Source organism: Monodon monoceros, unplaced genomic scaffold (genome assembly GCF_005190385.1).
Source record: "Monodon monoceros isolate NGI ecotype Baffin Bay Population unplaced genomic scaffold, NGI_Narwhal_1 Super_Scaffold_21, whole genome shotgun sequence".
In the NCBI taxonomy this organism is placed as follows: domain Eukaryota; kingdom Metazoa; phylum Chordata; class Mammalia; order Artiodactyla; family Monodontidae; genus Monodon; species Monodon monoceros.
In genome coordinates, this window is record NW_021703778.1 from 97,086,768 (window position 1) to 97,103,059 (window position 16,292).

General features: G+C 41.5%; 1 protein-coding gene across 3 annotated transcripts in view; it reads right to left on the reverse strand.

Moving 5' to 3' along the window:
• Positions 1–2,267: 2,267 nt before the first annotated feature.
• FMN1 (formin 1) overlaps positions 2,268–16,292 on the reverse strand; it is a 406,441-nt gene continuing 392,416 nt past the window's right edge. For all 3 annotated transcript variants that reach the window (XM_029237537.1, XM_029237536.1, XM_029237538.1), the window contains 2 exons: positions 13,420–13,504; positions 2,268–11,195 (listed from right to left, as the gene is read on the reverse strand). In XM_029237537.1, the coding sequence (XP_029093370.1) occupies positions 11,151–11,195; positions 13,420–13,504 (130 nt within the window). In that variant the 3' untranslated portion in view covers positions 2,268–11,150. The remainder of the gene's footprint in view (positions 11,196–13,419; positions 13,505–16,292) is intronic.

Genomic DNA, 16,292 nt, shown 5'->3' on the forward strand with positions numbered 1-16,292 from the left:
GTGGTTACCAAAGAGGAAAAGGAAGGTGGGGGAGGGAAAAATTAGGGGTATGGAACAAACTATTGTATATAAAATAGATAAGCAAAATGCATTTAAGGTATTACACATTATCTTATAACCTATAATGGAATATAATCTGCAAAAATACTGAATCACTATGCCATACACCTGAAACTAATACAATATTGCAAATCAACTATACTTCAATAATAATAAAAAAGAATGCCTGCATTCAGGGGAACAAGACAGACATTTCTGTGCTCTAATATGCAGGCAGAGGGAAGGAAGATTTGGGGCAAATAAGTAGGGAAAGTTTTGAAAAAAATCTAAAATTTAGTTTAAGAACAAAACCAGATGGAAAGAACAGGTCAAGTTACAGAGACAGATTGTATTATCCAAAGATAGTCGCACCAATATATTTCTCATCTTACATGCTCTTCTTACAATATGGTTTTGACAATCCTTCATCAGGAGGTGGGTTCTTCTTCCCCATTCCTTCAACTGGGACAGAACTTCGTAAATACAACCAATAGTGTACGACGAAAGTGACTTTTAGGCCTTGGTCAAAAAAATCATTACACGTTTCACCTTGGATCACTCAAGCAGACCTGTGGAGAGAGAGGCACTGAGACCTGCAGCCTAGAGGGCAGCAACAACTTGCCGGCCAAGTGAGTCAGCCACCTTAGAGGTCCATGTTCCAGCCATCCAGGTGACTGCATACCCAGTGGATATAGCACTAAAACCATATGCGACTCCAAGTGAGAACTGTCCAGTTGAGTTCCTCTCAAACCAACGAAAACCATGAAAAATAAGTGATTATTGTTTAATCAACACCAAATTTGGGGGTATTCTGTTATGTAGCCGTTGATAACTATAAAGTTACCTTATCTTACTGAATACCTTTCATCTTCACGCAATGATGGGCATGAAGCAAACGTTACTTGGAGAAAGACTTGGAGGCATACGAGCAGGCATGGCTGGTGCAGGCCAACTTTAAAGTCTTATTTCCATGAATACATCATATCCAGGTGAAAGTAGGCAGGTAGAGTCTAAAGGGGAATATTTAGTCTCAGGAATTTATGGCCTGTTAGCTGGACCATCAGCATGTATACTTAAAATTCAACAGATATCACCACTATGCTCAGCAGGGGAGAGGAGATCTCTGTTAAATCAAAGAGGAGATTCTTCCTAAGGTGGAATATTTTCCCTAGGTCCTCATGATGCACAAGCCTCCACCCTCTCCTAGGTGCCTTAATTCAGAGCACAACTCTAATAATGGTTTCTACAAACCCTTAGGAGCATTTGGACCGTACTTTCCAAACAACAGTTCTAGAACATTTCTCCATAAAGGAGGTCTTTTGAAGAAAAGAGTTTAACGTGATGAATGACGTGAGCACTGGGAAGGGCTTTCGCCTTGGGGTCAAGAGATCTGGATTCTAGCCTTGATGTACGTACTAACGTTGAGTGTACCTTTCAGCAAGTCCCTTGAACTTCAGTAGATTTCACTCTGTGAAATGGAGATTTTATCCAGTGTCCGAAGACTTTTGCAGCTCTATGACTCTGATTTAAAAGATTTCCTAGTGATAAAATGTCTCCCCAGATAATAACTATGTCTGTTCATTAAGTCTGTCTGTACCCACTGAGGCATGTTTCAGCAAACTTCTAGAACTCAATAGTGCATGGCATTCAGGAATACTGAACAAATGAATCCATTAAAGAAACACACAATCCTCCTTCTGTTTCACAGAGGAGTGTTTTGCTGAAAGTCTTTTAGTTTCTTCGTAGATGTCTGCACGTCTCTTACCATTGCTTGCAAAGAATTTGTACCTTGTGCTCAGTGTTAGAATACAACACAATTCTATTTCTGTTCCCTTTCCCTCCTCTTATCACTCACCATCCCATAACATGAAGTCACCAGTCCTTGTGGCTCTCCACCCCACACCTCCACCTTGGGCAATTTATGTTCAAGCAGTGTTGCTTTTGGGTCAGTATAGCTGAGACCATGCTTGTCTGGGTTTGTCTGTTCAGTGTTAGCCTTGAATGCCTAGCTAGCTTACGCACTGTTGGTGTGGTGGACAGGAGAGAAAGAAGAAAGTGTGAATGATGGACTTACTGAGACCCAGCTCTTGCAGCTCCGTAGTAATGCTGCCCTTGAGCAGTAATGAAAGCTGGAAGTGACTGGTATTCTCCACGTTAGAGCACTGCTAGGATACTGTCTTAAACGCCTCCTGCAAACAAATCTGCACTGCACACCAGACAGACATGAAACCAAGATTTATTAAAATTCCCTTAGCATATTTACAATTGGAAGACATGAATGCAGTTCTCTGTAGATTCCAAAAAAATAGAGTTCTATCTCTTAAATTATCAGAGGTATCAACAGATTAGGATAAATATAATCTATCACAGAGATAGAATTCTTTGAATAGACAATCTACATTTTCTAACCAATATATACTATGTACAAAAATACACTTGATGTGGGGACCAAGTAGTGTCAAGGAGGAAAACATATATACACACACACACACACACACACACATATTTTCATTATGTACACATCAATATTGGTTCCTTCACCCTTTCTTTTTAAAAATAAATACTTCATTTGGTTTGCAAATGACATTTACAAATTCAACTAAAGAGCATTTCTCAGCTTTGACAAAATTAAATATGCAAATTAGAAATACGTATTTTTAAAAATTTAAAGGGAAAAAAATACCTGAATCCAATTAGCTTATTACCTTAAAAAATATCCAAGAGCGTGTAATGTAAGGTTTCATGTCTCTAAAGTGCCTTCTCATTTCTCAAACTGTCTTCATTATTGCTTAAAATCCTTTAAGATTACATCTACAGTTTGGTCTAATAATTAAACAGAAAAGCCAACTTTTTTCCAGGTCAAATGGTTGACTATTTAAGACATGCTTATACTTTCTTTAAGTGCTTTCAAGAGTGTAACAGTTACTGTTGATTTGAAAATAACCACAAATTGTCAACATCCTGATCCACATTCCTGAAGATGCTTGAATCATTAGTAATAGTAAGAACTGAGGGGCGGTAAAGAGCCTATGATTCAAAATGTTTGCACAGAATTCACTTCGTCCAGCAGCACAGGAAAGTTACTTGAGAGTCAACACTTGAGCCTTAAAACACATCATAGTTGGTGACCTGAACTGATTTACAATTTATGTAAAGAATGGTCCCTAATTAGTTTTAAAGTAAAAATCTCTGAGAAATTGAGAAGGACTGGAACCATGCCTCTCCTCAACCTTCTTAAAATATAAAGTAGAATAAAGAAAGAAATGTATTTTCCGTCTCTTTTATGGATTTTCCCTCTTTGCCTAAGTGATGAGGTGGTGCTGACATTAACGAGAGGCAGTCGCAACACTGTCTCTCTCTTGGTCACAGCAGAGCTCCCTGTCCAAAGGGCCGGGGGATGGAGCACAGGGTGTGAGAGGAGGGAGTGAGGGCTCAGGGGGACTTTCAGGTGTCTGTGGGGGAAAGGGGTGGAGAAAGCTGGGTCCTGGAGAAACTGTAACAGTAAAGTGAGGAAAAAATCGCTGTGGGGTGTGAAGGAAGGGGAGGCTGATGCAGAAGTATTGAAAGGAGAAAAGTGAAATGAAGCTTGATGCCAAAGTGACTTTTAAACAGGCATAGAGGAAACAGGAAGGTCCATGGACAACCGACCCCATAGAAATGAATCAGAAATTCATTGGAGTTATTTCAACAAGCACGGGCCAGTCTCACTGGGGTACCTGCTTTTCCAGAACATTGTCAGGCACGGACCAACATGAGATACTGGGCACTCCCATCCCACTGCCCTCATACATATTATGCCCTGAGCTTCCACTGAAAGGCTGCCCATGATACAACCATGGCAACGGTCACCAGCTCCCTAACAATGCATTGTATCAGCAAAACATTGCACCCTGGCCTTGTTCAAATTTTCCTTCTCCCCTGTCTCCTGTTTTTCTCCATTATCCCATTGCTTGTAATCTCACAGGGCAAAATGAAGACACATAACTGCAGGGATCAGATTAATTTTAGGAAGCAGGGTCGAGGGTGTTGATAAGAAAATTAAACTCTAAAGGACTTGAAATAATTTACATTTCTGTTAGGCCTGATTTCTATTAGGATGCTGACTGACGTCACTTAAGGTTCTGGGCATTCGGGCCAGTACTGTGTTTTTCCAGGCCAAAGCACGATCCCCCTAAATCAAAGTCCAGGGGCACTCTGCTTCCATGCTAGTCTAAGTTAAAATTCAATGAAAGGAAAAGACTATGATGAATCGATGACATGTTTCCTCCAAAGAATCTTAAAAATTATTCAATTTCTAACTTTAAAAGGTCCTGCCTTTTTAAGAATATCTTCAATTGTTTCTTTAAAGGGAAGGCCTTTTTTTCTTAATGCTTATATTCTTCAAAGATTATACATCCTACTAACAGTAGGGTCATATTATTTGCATCTTGAGAAATTGAAGAATTGTAAAATTAATATTTGGCATAGGCCTATCCCTTTGGTAGATCCCCAAATCCTATGTGTGTCACTCTGGGCAGAGAGAATTGTCACTAGACTTTCCCCCTCACCCACTGATTTGTTTCCAAAGGAAATGAACATCTTTAGAGGATTAAGCAGAGGGCAATCTCAGTGGGTTGACACTACCTTCTTCATGCCTTGGAGGTCAGATCTGAAGATATAAGATTATAGGCAGGGACAAGTTGCCAAGAGGAAAGGGAAAAAAATAAGCTACTTATAGTTTGCTCAAACCTATCTAAAATGGAGATTTTGAATCTCTTAGTCTCTTACTGGGAAGAGTAGTATAATCTTTGTGTGCTACATACCCATTTTTATATACCTCATAGAAACCTGGAATTTGGAATCCATCCCAAGAGTTCCTAGAAAGCTGTGCATTCCTAAATACACCTACCATCCATGTCATGGTGAGGTGGAGAGTAATTTCCCTTCTACTCAGTGGTCTTTGCTACTAGCCTCTCATTTTGGAAAGCTGACCGGGACGAGTAAACAAAAATACGAGACAAGAATGGACGCAAGCCCTAGAAGAGAACAAGGAAGGAAAGCACGTACAGCTTTGCCAGAGATGTCGACAAACCACTGGGCATGCATGCCTGAAAACATCAGATTTCGTACTTGATAGACTAAATACAACACACTGGCAGCTCACACTATATATGGGGAGAAGTATTCATTCTCTTTTAAGACATTCTTACAGCTTCCACGACAAAAGAACCCCTTGGTGTCTGCACAGGTAGAATCTAGGGAAATGCTCAGCCTACAAAACAGCTTAAGGGTGGTAGAAGGTTGTTTACTCCACGGGGAAGAAGGCCAAATTGCTGTGGGAAATTGTGGGCTCATTTGCATTTTGCTAGCCCAGTGCTATCAGATTTCACACAAAGCATAAAAAAAAAATAGCCCACAGAAGTCTATGGATCAGCTTTCTGAAATGGAGATACACTGGAGATTCTTAGTATATTTAAGAGAAGATTAAAAATAGAAAATTATATGTGCATATGGAATGTAGAATAAATTAATGGCTTTAGCTACCACTCTCATTTAAAATATTGAGATTAAATCAGCCTTCCCCAGATTATAGCATGAAGAAGACATTCATGAACAAGTACTTTATAGACATAATATGCCAGAGTTCGTTTGAGCGCTGACTGAAGTGAACCATCATGCTAGAGAAGGGAAGACAGACAAGAAGGAAAAGGTCCTCTATTTACTGTTTATCACCAGGGTAGTTGGGAGAGGGGCTGGGGGTGGAGAAGAAAGGAATTGAGGATAGGATAGGATAGCTTGAGGTTATCCTGTCCTCAAGCTCCATTGAGGACAGCATAACCTACTGAATGAGGCTTGATCTGCTTCCCTAATCTCTTCTCTGGTAGAAACTGCATGGGCGCCTTAAGAGACAGAGTAAACTTGCTGCCATTTTCATATCTTCACATTTCCAAGTAAGTTGTCAACTATACAAATTTCCCAAATGCTAAGTTTATATCACAGTGTTGATTAAGGGTCTTGGAACAAATAAGGCTACTGAACTGGCTTCCACGTTGACATGTTAATACTCTCTTGAATTTACTACTTCTCAGCAAAGCACTGATCTGGGAGGATTTGGTGGATTACCCACTCCTTGGGAGGGGAAAGGAAGAACTACGAAACTAAAATTAAGTGCCTCTAACAAGGTGCCAACAACTGACAGGTGTGCAGAAAGACACAAAACGAGCCTCTCAGTCACATACAGCTGTGTAACTGAGCCCAGCGTTGCCTGGATTCAATCACTCATGGACTTATAAATACCGTTATGGGAGTCTAAAGGAGACAGACCTGCTGAGGCCTGTTCCAAAAGGTGCCTTTAAGTGACTTCTGCACCAATAATAGACCAGGTTCCAAGCAGCCAGATTCTCTCTCTCCATAGCTGGAAAATGGAAACTTATTTGCATTTTGGAAAGGTTAAACACTGGCCATTTGTTTCAAATACTGTTAAGTTTGTCCACACAGACTTGTCTCTCTTGTGTTGCAGATTTCTTTATGATAACAAAGTAGCTGACATGAATGAAAATTCACTTCTTTATTCAATCCACCCTCTTTACTTGTGTTCCTGAGGTAAAAACCTAAGCTATGAAGCGTGGTATTCATGGGCTTCTGGACGTTCCATACGTTTATAAACTGCTTTTACGAGAGAACAAGAGAAAGGAAATTTTCATAGTCTAGCACTTCTTTCACTATATTATACTACTTCTCTTTGTACGTGGCTTTTCGAAAAACAGACTGCTCAGAGCAATACTTGACTCCCTTGAATTCACACTCTAAAAATCGCCTGGTTTAGGCTGAAGTCTCAAGTGGGCAGTTAAGAGCTCTTACTTTGTCTACACTCATCAGCCCTCACAGCTGTTCAAATCCTTATGTGCTTAGGACTTCTATAACATTGGGTTTCACAATATGTCTGTTTTTTGTTGTTTTTGTGTGTGATTCAGGAACTAATTAATTTGTGGATTGCTAAATCTGCTAATGCTTTTTTTCCCCTTCCCCCTTTTGGTCATTTTTTTTCTGATTAGAACAGGCAGGATCAAAGAAAAATGAAGCTCAAATCTAATGAGAGTTCTTGTTAGCAATTTTTAGACTATTTAAGCTAATTTATAAAATTGGATATTTGATTTTTGCATCAGGTATTTGGGGGGAAGAAAGCTGTATTTTTTGCAGTTCTTCCTTCCCCTTAACATAGAAAGCCCCAAATTGGTTTTATCTTTGTTTGGCAAGGGTGCAGAGATCAATTTAGAATGTCAGACAATGAAGAGGTTCCCATGTCAATGTTACAGTCTGGCTACTGGAAAAGAGCCCGCAGGTCTGTACTGCTAACTCCCCTTTCTACACTGGCCGTCTGTGTGCTGTTTGCTGTGCTAGTGTATGCAATGATCTGCGTCAGTGATACCAGGCAAGAAAGAAGCAGAAATAGAAATGAGAAAGTATGATGTCCAAGAAAGCAAGAATAGAAGTAAAATGAAAATTCCTCCATACAAGTGGTATAATCTAGAGAGAGATGCGCAATCCCAGTCCAACAAGCAAATCTTTACTAAAAATACACTTACGTCTCTTTTGCTACGTCCAGTCATGGTCTTGGAAGGACTATACCAATGACTTCTTCATGTTGCTGGAGGTTTCCAATACCACCAAAGAGTTTTATTCCTTCCTTCAGTTCTTCCGGGTTCTCCACCAGCAGCATAGGAGTTTATCATTTAGGGAAATGCCTTTCCTTATAGTACTTATGAGAAAAGGAGGTGCCTAAGGGAGGCTGAGCAGGCGTGCAGCTTCTACTGTTCTTACCGGAAAGAAGAGGGGGTCAGAGACCAGCACCCAATCTGGCACTCAGTTCCTCAATGATGTTGCCAATTTGTTTCGGCTAGAACATTTAAAGATGGAAGAGCACCACTGGATTTCCTTATTCTACTTCCCAGATTTCAGACCTTCTCTCTTCATAGTTCCTAGGTAGTTGCAATGAATGTTTAAAGAGGTATCACAGACAACAACCAAAGATTCAAAAGGTAACTGTTGGGCAGCAGGTCCATCACCTGTGACCCCTGGGCCTCGACCATCAACACATCATCCATTTCTTCTTGGCTACCTCTTCCCTTCACCACACCCCCTCCCATAAGTTGCCTCTTCTTGGGTTAAAAAACCATATAGCACACCTTCTCCTCACTTGATTATTGATACCTCACAGGCCTATGTTTTTAACTAACGTATTTATATCATGCTTTCGTGTCATATGTGATATACTTGTGTGCTCGATGATTATGCCAGTTACTCATGCAGGAATCTGAACTGCTATCTGCTGTGTCCTCGGATTTAATGAAGCTTGGCTAGGAAGAGAGGATGTTGTTATAAGTTAAGGTTTCTCCGAGTCTGACTAGTAGGTCAGGTGTGAGTGTCTGGTTAAACGCAGAGTAGAAAATACTGGCCACTGTCCCTCTAGTGCAGGCAGGGCTATGCTTAGAGCAGCCAGAAGTGCCCACTCTGCTAAGTGGTACCCCCAACTACTACTTCTCCATGAAAAGTTTAGCGACACCTGTTGGAGTTAATACAATCTCAACTGCATTTTGGACGGATTGTTCTCAGGGCCTCCAGGTTGTTTTAGATGGCCCACCTTGAACAAACTCTTGTGAACCTTTACCGAGCATGAAGTCAAGTTAGAAATGAGGGTGCTGTCACAATGCAGTCCACGTGTGGACTTGGGAAGGGTGTCCAGATACCTAATGCAGGATGCAAACTGGGAGAGAATAATGGGGATCCTGCCTAGTGTAGTGATAACAGTATCACTACATTGGACTCACTAGGTTTCCCCAACAGAGGTAGGCAAACGCTGCTCTTTAGAAATAGGTATTTGCCAATTTCTAGTCTGTCCACTAGGATGAAATCCAACCTGGGCTGCATTTGTCTAACTCTCAAATTCAGTGTTTCCATTCATTATTCTTCAGCACTGGTTCCCTGAGAGCAATGTTTTTGTAGGGTTATAAAGCCACAGTCCTGCTTCCCTCCAGTGATTTTCTTGTGAGCATCCTACGTAGAGACCTGAAGTGGGCTACAGGGACCCCACTGAGAGCCTCCTGCCGTTCTCTCCCATCAAGTCTTTAAGGAGCCATTATTAAGGATCTAGACTTCTGTCGTTCTCACTAAACTCAAAGTTGATTCCCAAGGCACGGACAAAACAGGTGCTTTTTCTTTTGCATGATAATACTAGAAGGACTGTCACAGAGCACAGGGTAGCTGTAAGTAGAATTTGTTTGAAATCGAGGAATTCCTTAGGTCGTCTTCACCATTAAGTGAAAATGAAGAGAAACAATCTAGGAAAGCAGTATGATAAGCTCGCTCACAAGCAACTTCTTTTAATCATGTAAGTTCTTACCTGCTCTGCTAGTTTGCTTGTCTCATCCTTCTATTTTGGGGGGAAAAAAACCAAACCATATTATTATATTCCTTTCCTCTGAACTGTTAGAAAAGGTGATTAGCACCTGCATGAATATGGCTTCATGACTTGATTTGATCCTGATTGTGCATTCTTGATTCCCCGAATGGGCATTCTATTAGAATACGCTGCTGCTTTAATTGGCCGAATCTATTATGGGGTCCCTGAGGGGGCTGATGACTAGCAGGCATGTCCTGGGTAGACACTCAGGCCCCTGGGAAGATGGGGGGGCAAGGGGCAGGCCACACGTGGCAGGCGGATGGGGAAGGGTTTTAAAGTTTCTGCTCATCTCTAGACGGTCCTCCACCAATTGGAGGGGAAAACTTGGGCCTCTCTCCTTTCAAGGCTGAAACCTGATAGGCTTTGATCCTCATCTCAGTTCACCCCAAGGCTCCTCTCTTCTCTCCTCACAAGATAGACTAGAAGAGTGGTGGCTTAAGGAAGAAATGTTAGGACAGAGGTCCAATTTGGTTTCCCTGTGACTCAGGAGGCAGTGGTCACATGGGCTTCCAGGGTCAGAAAAAGCTGCCTACGTATGATATTCCACTCGAAGTTCAATATCAATGTAATCACCTTCTTCCCATTTTGATGTAAAGAACTCTTTTTCTGCCCTTAGTTAGTTTGTTTTTTGACGTTAAAAACCCCCTGCTTCACCATACGTCACATGCCTGTCGGTCAAGGTCATGATAAAGGGCTGCATCTGCTCTCCTGTCTAGAAACTGCCTCCTGGGGTTGGTGGGAGAGGTCCAGCCACATCCGGTCCCAGAACACGGTGTACAGCTCAGCTGTAGGTTACCAAGGTGTTATCCACGCAGAGATGATTTGAGGTGTGAGATGTGCTCTGAGTGATACTGGGTCACTTGTCCAAGCAGGTGCTTTGACCTCAAATCTGTCCCCACTCAGGTATCACAGTTTCTTCTGGGACAGAAGGGGTGGAGAACCCCTAGTGGTCCAGGAAACCCCAATGAACTGATATGAAAACAAAAGAATGGGTCTCGCTAAATGGCTGATGCCAACTCCCTGTATCCTAATTTGTTCTCCAGGATGAAGTTTATGGCTATTTAACCCCCTTCTCCATCCATGTATAATTCCATTTTCTGTTCTGTTACATAAAAAAAACAATGAAAAAAATAACCGTTTTTCGAGTGTGGGAAATAGATAGTCTTGGACCTCTTAAAGTAGTTTTGGTAAGTTTCAACATTTTTTGGCGAGAAGGGTGCTTCAGGATCTTGCTGCAATAGGATCAAAACTTAAGATCAATAATCAAACCAGCAGTATGTAAAGACCAAGGCTTGAACTTGCTCAAGGCAACTGTCACAAAACATCCTTTTCTTCTTCTGTCACAAGTTTATATACATCAGGTTTGGGTTAGAAAGCTTGAAATCTCTGCTTTTAAAAAAAAATTGGAAAATCTTGGTAATTCTTCTGGTCTCATAACAGAGCGAACTTTGGACCTCTAGAAGAAACAGTTATCAAATACTTCTTCAGCAGTTTTTCATTGTTCCTATGGCTTAACAAGGGACTTCTTTAAGAAGGCACGGGGTGCTCAGAAAGAGATGAGCAAAATAAACATTTAGTGACATATCTTTCGAGAACTTCTTGCAACACTGGTGTTACAAAGGATCATGCCGAGCACTACGTCTCACCGTCGCCGTTCTCCTGTATCTCTGTGTTAGGTGGTGCTCACACTGGCTTCCTTTTGACGCAGTCTTTCTTTCTGTTGTTTGAGAAAAAAAATCGAGTTTAGTATAACTCCTTTTTAAAAATTTTTATCTTTCTCAAATTTTGGTACATTTCTCAAATGTCAGTCTAGAATGCCAAATAGAGTTGTACCAAATGCCCCAGAAATGAGAGGATTTCTATCCTTTTTCCCAGAAACCCTCAGTTTCCTACCCTTCCCACCCTATCACCTCACAAACACACAAAATAAATAACCAGCTAATCAACCAACTATATCCATCTAAAACACCTGCCTTTACAATGCCAGGCTGTTCCGTTCTGTTCTCATCTTCTGTGACAAAGGTCCTAACTTCGCAGTGTTACTCAAAGACTCCTCCCATTAGGGAATGCTCAAGAAACAGTTTCTAGGAAGTCTAGGTATGAAAAATCACTCTTTCCAAGTCAGGCGTGTCTGCATGTGACCAACTTGGCAGGACCGAACAGAGGCTATGCAAAATGGAGGATGACGAGATTTAGTCTCTGCAGAATGGCAGAAGCTCCCATTTTGCCAAGGATGCTCTGCTCCGTTCTTCCTGAACTTCCTTCCCAGGGACAGCCTTCTAATGAGGAAGGACATGAAAGTCTGATGGCAAGATAAACAAGAGTACACAGAACAGAAACTCAGACCTCACTGTTTCTAGGACTTAGACGTAAATATATTAAGCATGGTAAGACACATGGGTGTGTCTGGCCTTCAAGGTGGACAAATAGAAGGCTAAAAAAGAGATGGAACAAGTACAGTCCTTTGCAAAGAGCAGGTGCCGAGAGATGCCCTTTGAGAACAGGTCCTAAGCTTCTTGTGACCTAGGAGATGTGAAAATGCAATGGATTACTAAATTGGCCTAGATGTAAACTTAAGATAATTTTTAAACACCCATCCTGTTTGGATACCATGCCTGACTTGTGAAATTGAATCAGGAATCAGTTTATGAGCTCTTCCCAAATTCCCACCAAAACAAACAGGCGACAAAACAAACCACCCCAAGGAGCAGAGGATCACAGCTGAGAGCTTACTCTCCATGGAGGTCACCAATAAAAGAATGCCACGGTCCACCCACTGTTTCCCCTTTGTCTACAGGCCTGAGTCCATTCTCTCTGCCCCTGAAAATAAGGCTTGGCTGTAAAAGTTAGGATAGAGGCCCAAATAAGAGGCCTGGGGAAAAGGGCAGTGTCTAATGAGGGAGGAAGACAGAAATAAGAGTTGAACCCACTGCCAACAGAAGATCATGCACAAATGAGCACCACAAACGCATGGTCAAATGGGCACAGAGGATGTGTCCATTCAGGTAGGAGCTCTGTGAGCTAACCATGGCTGTCCCTGACCCAGCTGTATGGCCCTGACTTTCCCATTTCTCACTCATCGACTTCACTCAACATTCATTGAGCTGCTGATGGGGGTGTGATGAGCACATCATGGTCAGTCAATAGAAATAACCTCACTTTTAACTCATACCCCACTTAGATGGTCAAAGGATTTAAAGCAGCCGGCAAAAAAGTACTAGTGGAGAACAAAGAAGCAAAGTAACTTCACTAAGGTTTTACAACTAGTAAGTGGCTGACCTGGGATTTGAATCTCTACATCTAAATGGGTTCCTAACCCATTTAGCTTTTCCAGCTGTAACACAGAGATTCCTTGTGATCCTTACTGAAAATGGGACTGTGGAGGACGAGAGTTTCCCCTCACAGCTAGGAAGACAGACTAGCCTGCTTAGCTTCTAGCCCAGGGAGAGCTGTCGGGGGACCCAGAGTCTCGTTCTGGTTTTGGCTATCCATTTGTGAAGTGATCCTAGGTAAGCTGTATCTTTCTGCATCTCAGTTTTACCAACTCTCTAAAGAGGATAATCCCTGCCCCTTTCCTTAACAGGGAGAAGGAACTGGTGAGGGTGAGAATACTTAAACATTTCAGGAGAAGAGTGCTTTGAGATGAGGGGAATCATGGCGTGGGGTGCGGCGCGGAAGGGTGTGAAATGGCAAGCGGCTACATTTGGTTTGTCAGGAAATGACCTTGTTTGAATTTGCTGGAAGAGCGCTCGAGGCAGTGTTTGTTCCTCACTCTGTCCTCCTTTCTATTCTTTCTTACCCATATGCTACTCTGGGATGGGAATTGAGAATCTGGATACTACTCATTCCTCTGAGTTTTATCCTTTAAATTCTGACCCACTCCTGGTGCACCTCAGTTATAATGAAAAGTCTTGAGGTTGTGAGTGAAAAATGCATCTCACCAGACTAGCCGTGGGGTTAATTTTCTTTGTCTCCACTTTCTTCTCTGCTGTTAACTTGCTGACTGATTCCTGAGCCATTTTCAGTCTGGAATGGAAACAGGGAGGGGGGAGGGGAGAGGAGGAGAAGAAAGGAGAAGAAAAAAAGAAAGAAGAAAGAGGTCAGGTTAAACAGAAATCCAAATGCTGTTGAATTAACCAATTAGCAGTTTGAAAATATAAGGAACGGTTTTCAGTGCTTTTCATTACTAAATTCAAACTTTGAGAAGGTGACTCTTCTGGGTTATCAAAGCTGAATTTCCTTCACTGGCTGAGAGGCTCACCGAGATGTCTTTGGGGAAGTCTGTGCTTTTGCAACCAATGCGGGAGGAGTTTCTGATCTATGGAATACTAGATGGGTTCACTGTACTCTCAGGGCACACTTCAAGGCTCTCTGGCTTGTGATCCACTCAGTAGGTAAGATGAAGACAATTTTGAAAACGGAAACTTTGGAGAAACATACGAAAACTACAAATATTAAAATCCACCAGTTCACATTAAGAAAGTGAAAAGACAACCCACACAGAATGGGAAAAATATCTGTAAATCATACATCTGATAAAGGACTTGCATTCAGAATACATGAGTGACTCTTACAACTCAAATAAAAAGACAAATTACCCAATTTAAAAAAACAGGCAAAGGATTTGACTAGACATTTCTCCAAAGACATACAAATGGCCCATAAGCACATGAAAAGATGCTCGACATCATCAGTCATCGGAGAAGTACAAAGCAAAACCACAGTGCGATTATCACTCCACAGCCACTGGGATGGCTGGAATTAAAAAGAAAGACAGTAACAAGTGTTGGAGGTGAGGATGTGAAGAAATTGGAATCCTCCTACATTGCTGATGGGTCTGGAGAATGGTACAGTCACTTTGGAAAACAGTTTGGCAGCTTTTCAAAATGTTAAACATAGTTACCACATGACCCAGCCATTCGACTGCTAGGTATATAAATATATGTGTACCCAAGAAAATGAACATGTATGTCCAGACAAAAATTTATATATAAATGTTTGTAGCAGCATCATTTATAATAGCCAAGAGTAGACACAGCCCAAATTTATATTAGCTGCTAGATGGATAAACAAAATGTGGTATATTAACACAATGGAATATTACTGAACCATAAAAAGGAGTGAAGTGCTGATACGTGCTACAATGTGGGTGAACCTCAAAAACATTAAGGTAAATGGAAGAAGCCAGCCAGTGACAGAAATCCACATGTCATGTGATTCCACTGATATGAAATCCACAGAGACAGAAAGTAGATTAGCAGTGCCAGGTGCCGAGGGGAGGGGAGAAGGGGTGTGACTGCTAAGGGGTAAGGGGTTTCTCCTAAAACTAGGTAGCAGTGATGGTTGCACACCCTTGTGAATATACCGAAAACCCACAGAATTGTACACCTTTAAAAGGGTAAATTTTACAGTATGAATCATCTCAATAAAGCTGCTATAAAAATTCAATTCCACAACATGATATTATTTCTTATCCGGCTCATCAATTCAACAAAGTAATATTTCTTATCCGTCAGATAGGCGAATCAAAGTCAGGCAATATCAACTGTTACTGGGGATGTGAGGAAATGGGAAGTGCCGAACTGTGTATGAGGGCGTGTAAGTTGGTACAGCTGGCTTTGGTAGCATCAACTGAAACTGAAAACATACATACCCTGTGGGCTATCAATTACTCTTCTAGGGAGATACCCCGAAGAAACTTACAATTAGGCACACCTTTCACTGTGACAATATATGCAATAATGAAAAACTGAAAACCACCTAGTGATCAGATTCAATAGGATAATGGATAGCTGATAAGAGCAAATAGTAATAGCTAACATTTATTGGGTGCTTACTGCATGTCTGGTACTGTTCCACCTGCTTTATTTGAATTAAACCATTTAATTCCCACAACAACCCTGTGAGATAGAAACTTTCACTACTTGTATTTTACAGGTCTTAAGCACCGTGCAATGATGCTTGTATATTATATTCATTTACTGGAATATGGTATAACTGTGAAAAGGAATAAACTAGATCTGAATTCACCAATTATGGATATCAGAAACATGACATTGAGAGGGTGATGAACTCTGCAGAGTGACAGAGTGAAGAGGCCACCTAGCCTGGTGGTTAAGTGCTCGGCTCCAGAACCTGACTGAGATCAATTCTCAGCCCCACTACCTACTAGCTGTGTGACCCTGGGCAAGGGACCTCTCTGTGCACCTACAAAAAGAGGATAACAACAACAGTGTGGGCTACACAGAGTCACTGAGAGGACTGAGAAAGTGCTGCTCTAGGCACCGTGTGATCACTCAACATGTGTTCACTACTATCGTTACTGTGTACGCAACATGCTACCTTGCATATATATTGGGGAATAGTGCCCACAAAACAGTGTTGTTCACAGATGCCCGCACAGTGTATGTGAACATACATGTAAACATCTATTTATATGCAGACTGGAAAGATACTAGTTTCATGATAGAGGTTATCACTAGAAATACAGAAGAGAATGACATTGGGAGGTAGTAATGTCTACCAGGATTTCATTTCTATCTATAATACTTCATTTTTCAATTGTAAAATCTTAAAGAATATGTGGCAAAATGTTAACAATTCTAGGTGGTGGGAATATGGGTGTGTTAAATTATCCTTAATATGTTTCTTTATTTTAAAAATGTCTTCAAAAATATTTTTAGGGCTTCCCTGGTGGGGCAGTGGTTGAGAGTCCGCCTGCCGATTCAGGGGACACGGGTTCGTGCCCCGGTCTGGGAAGACCCCACATGCCGCGGAGCGGCTGGGCCCGTGAGCCATGGCTGCTGAGCCTGCG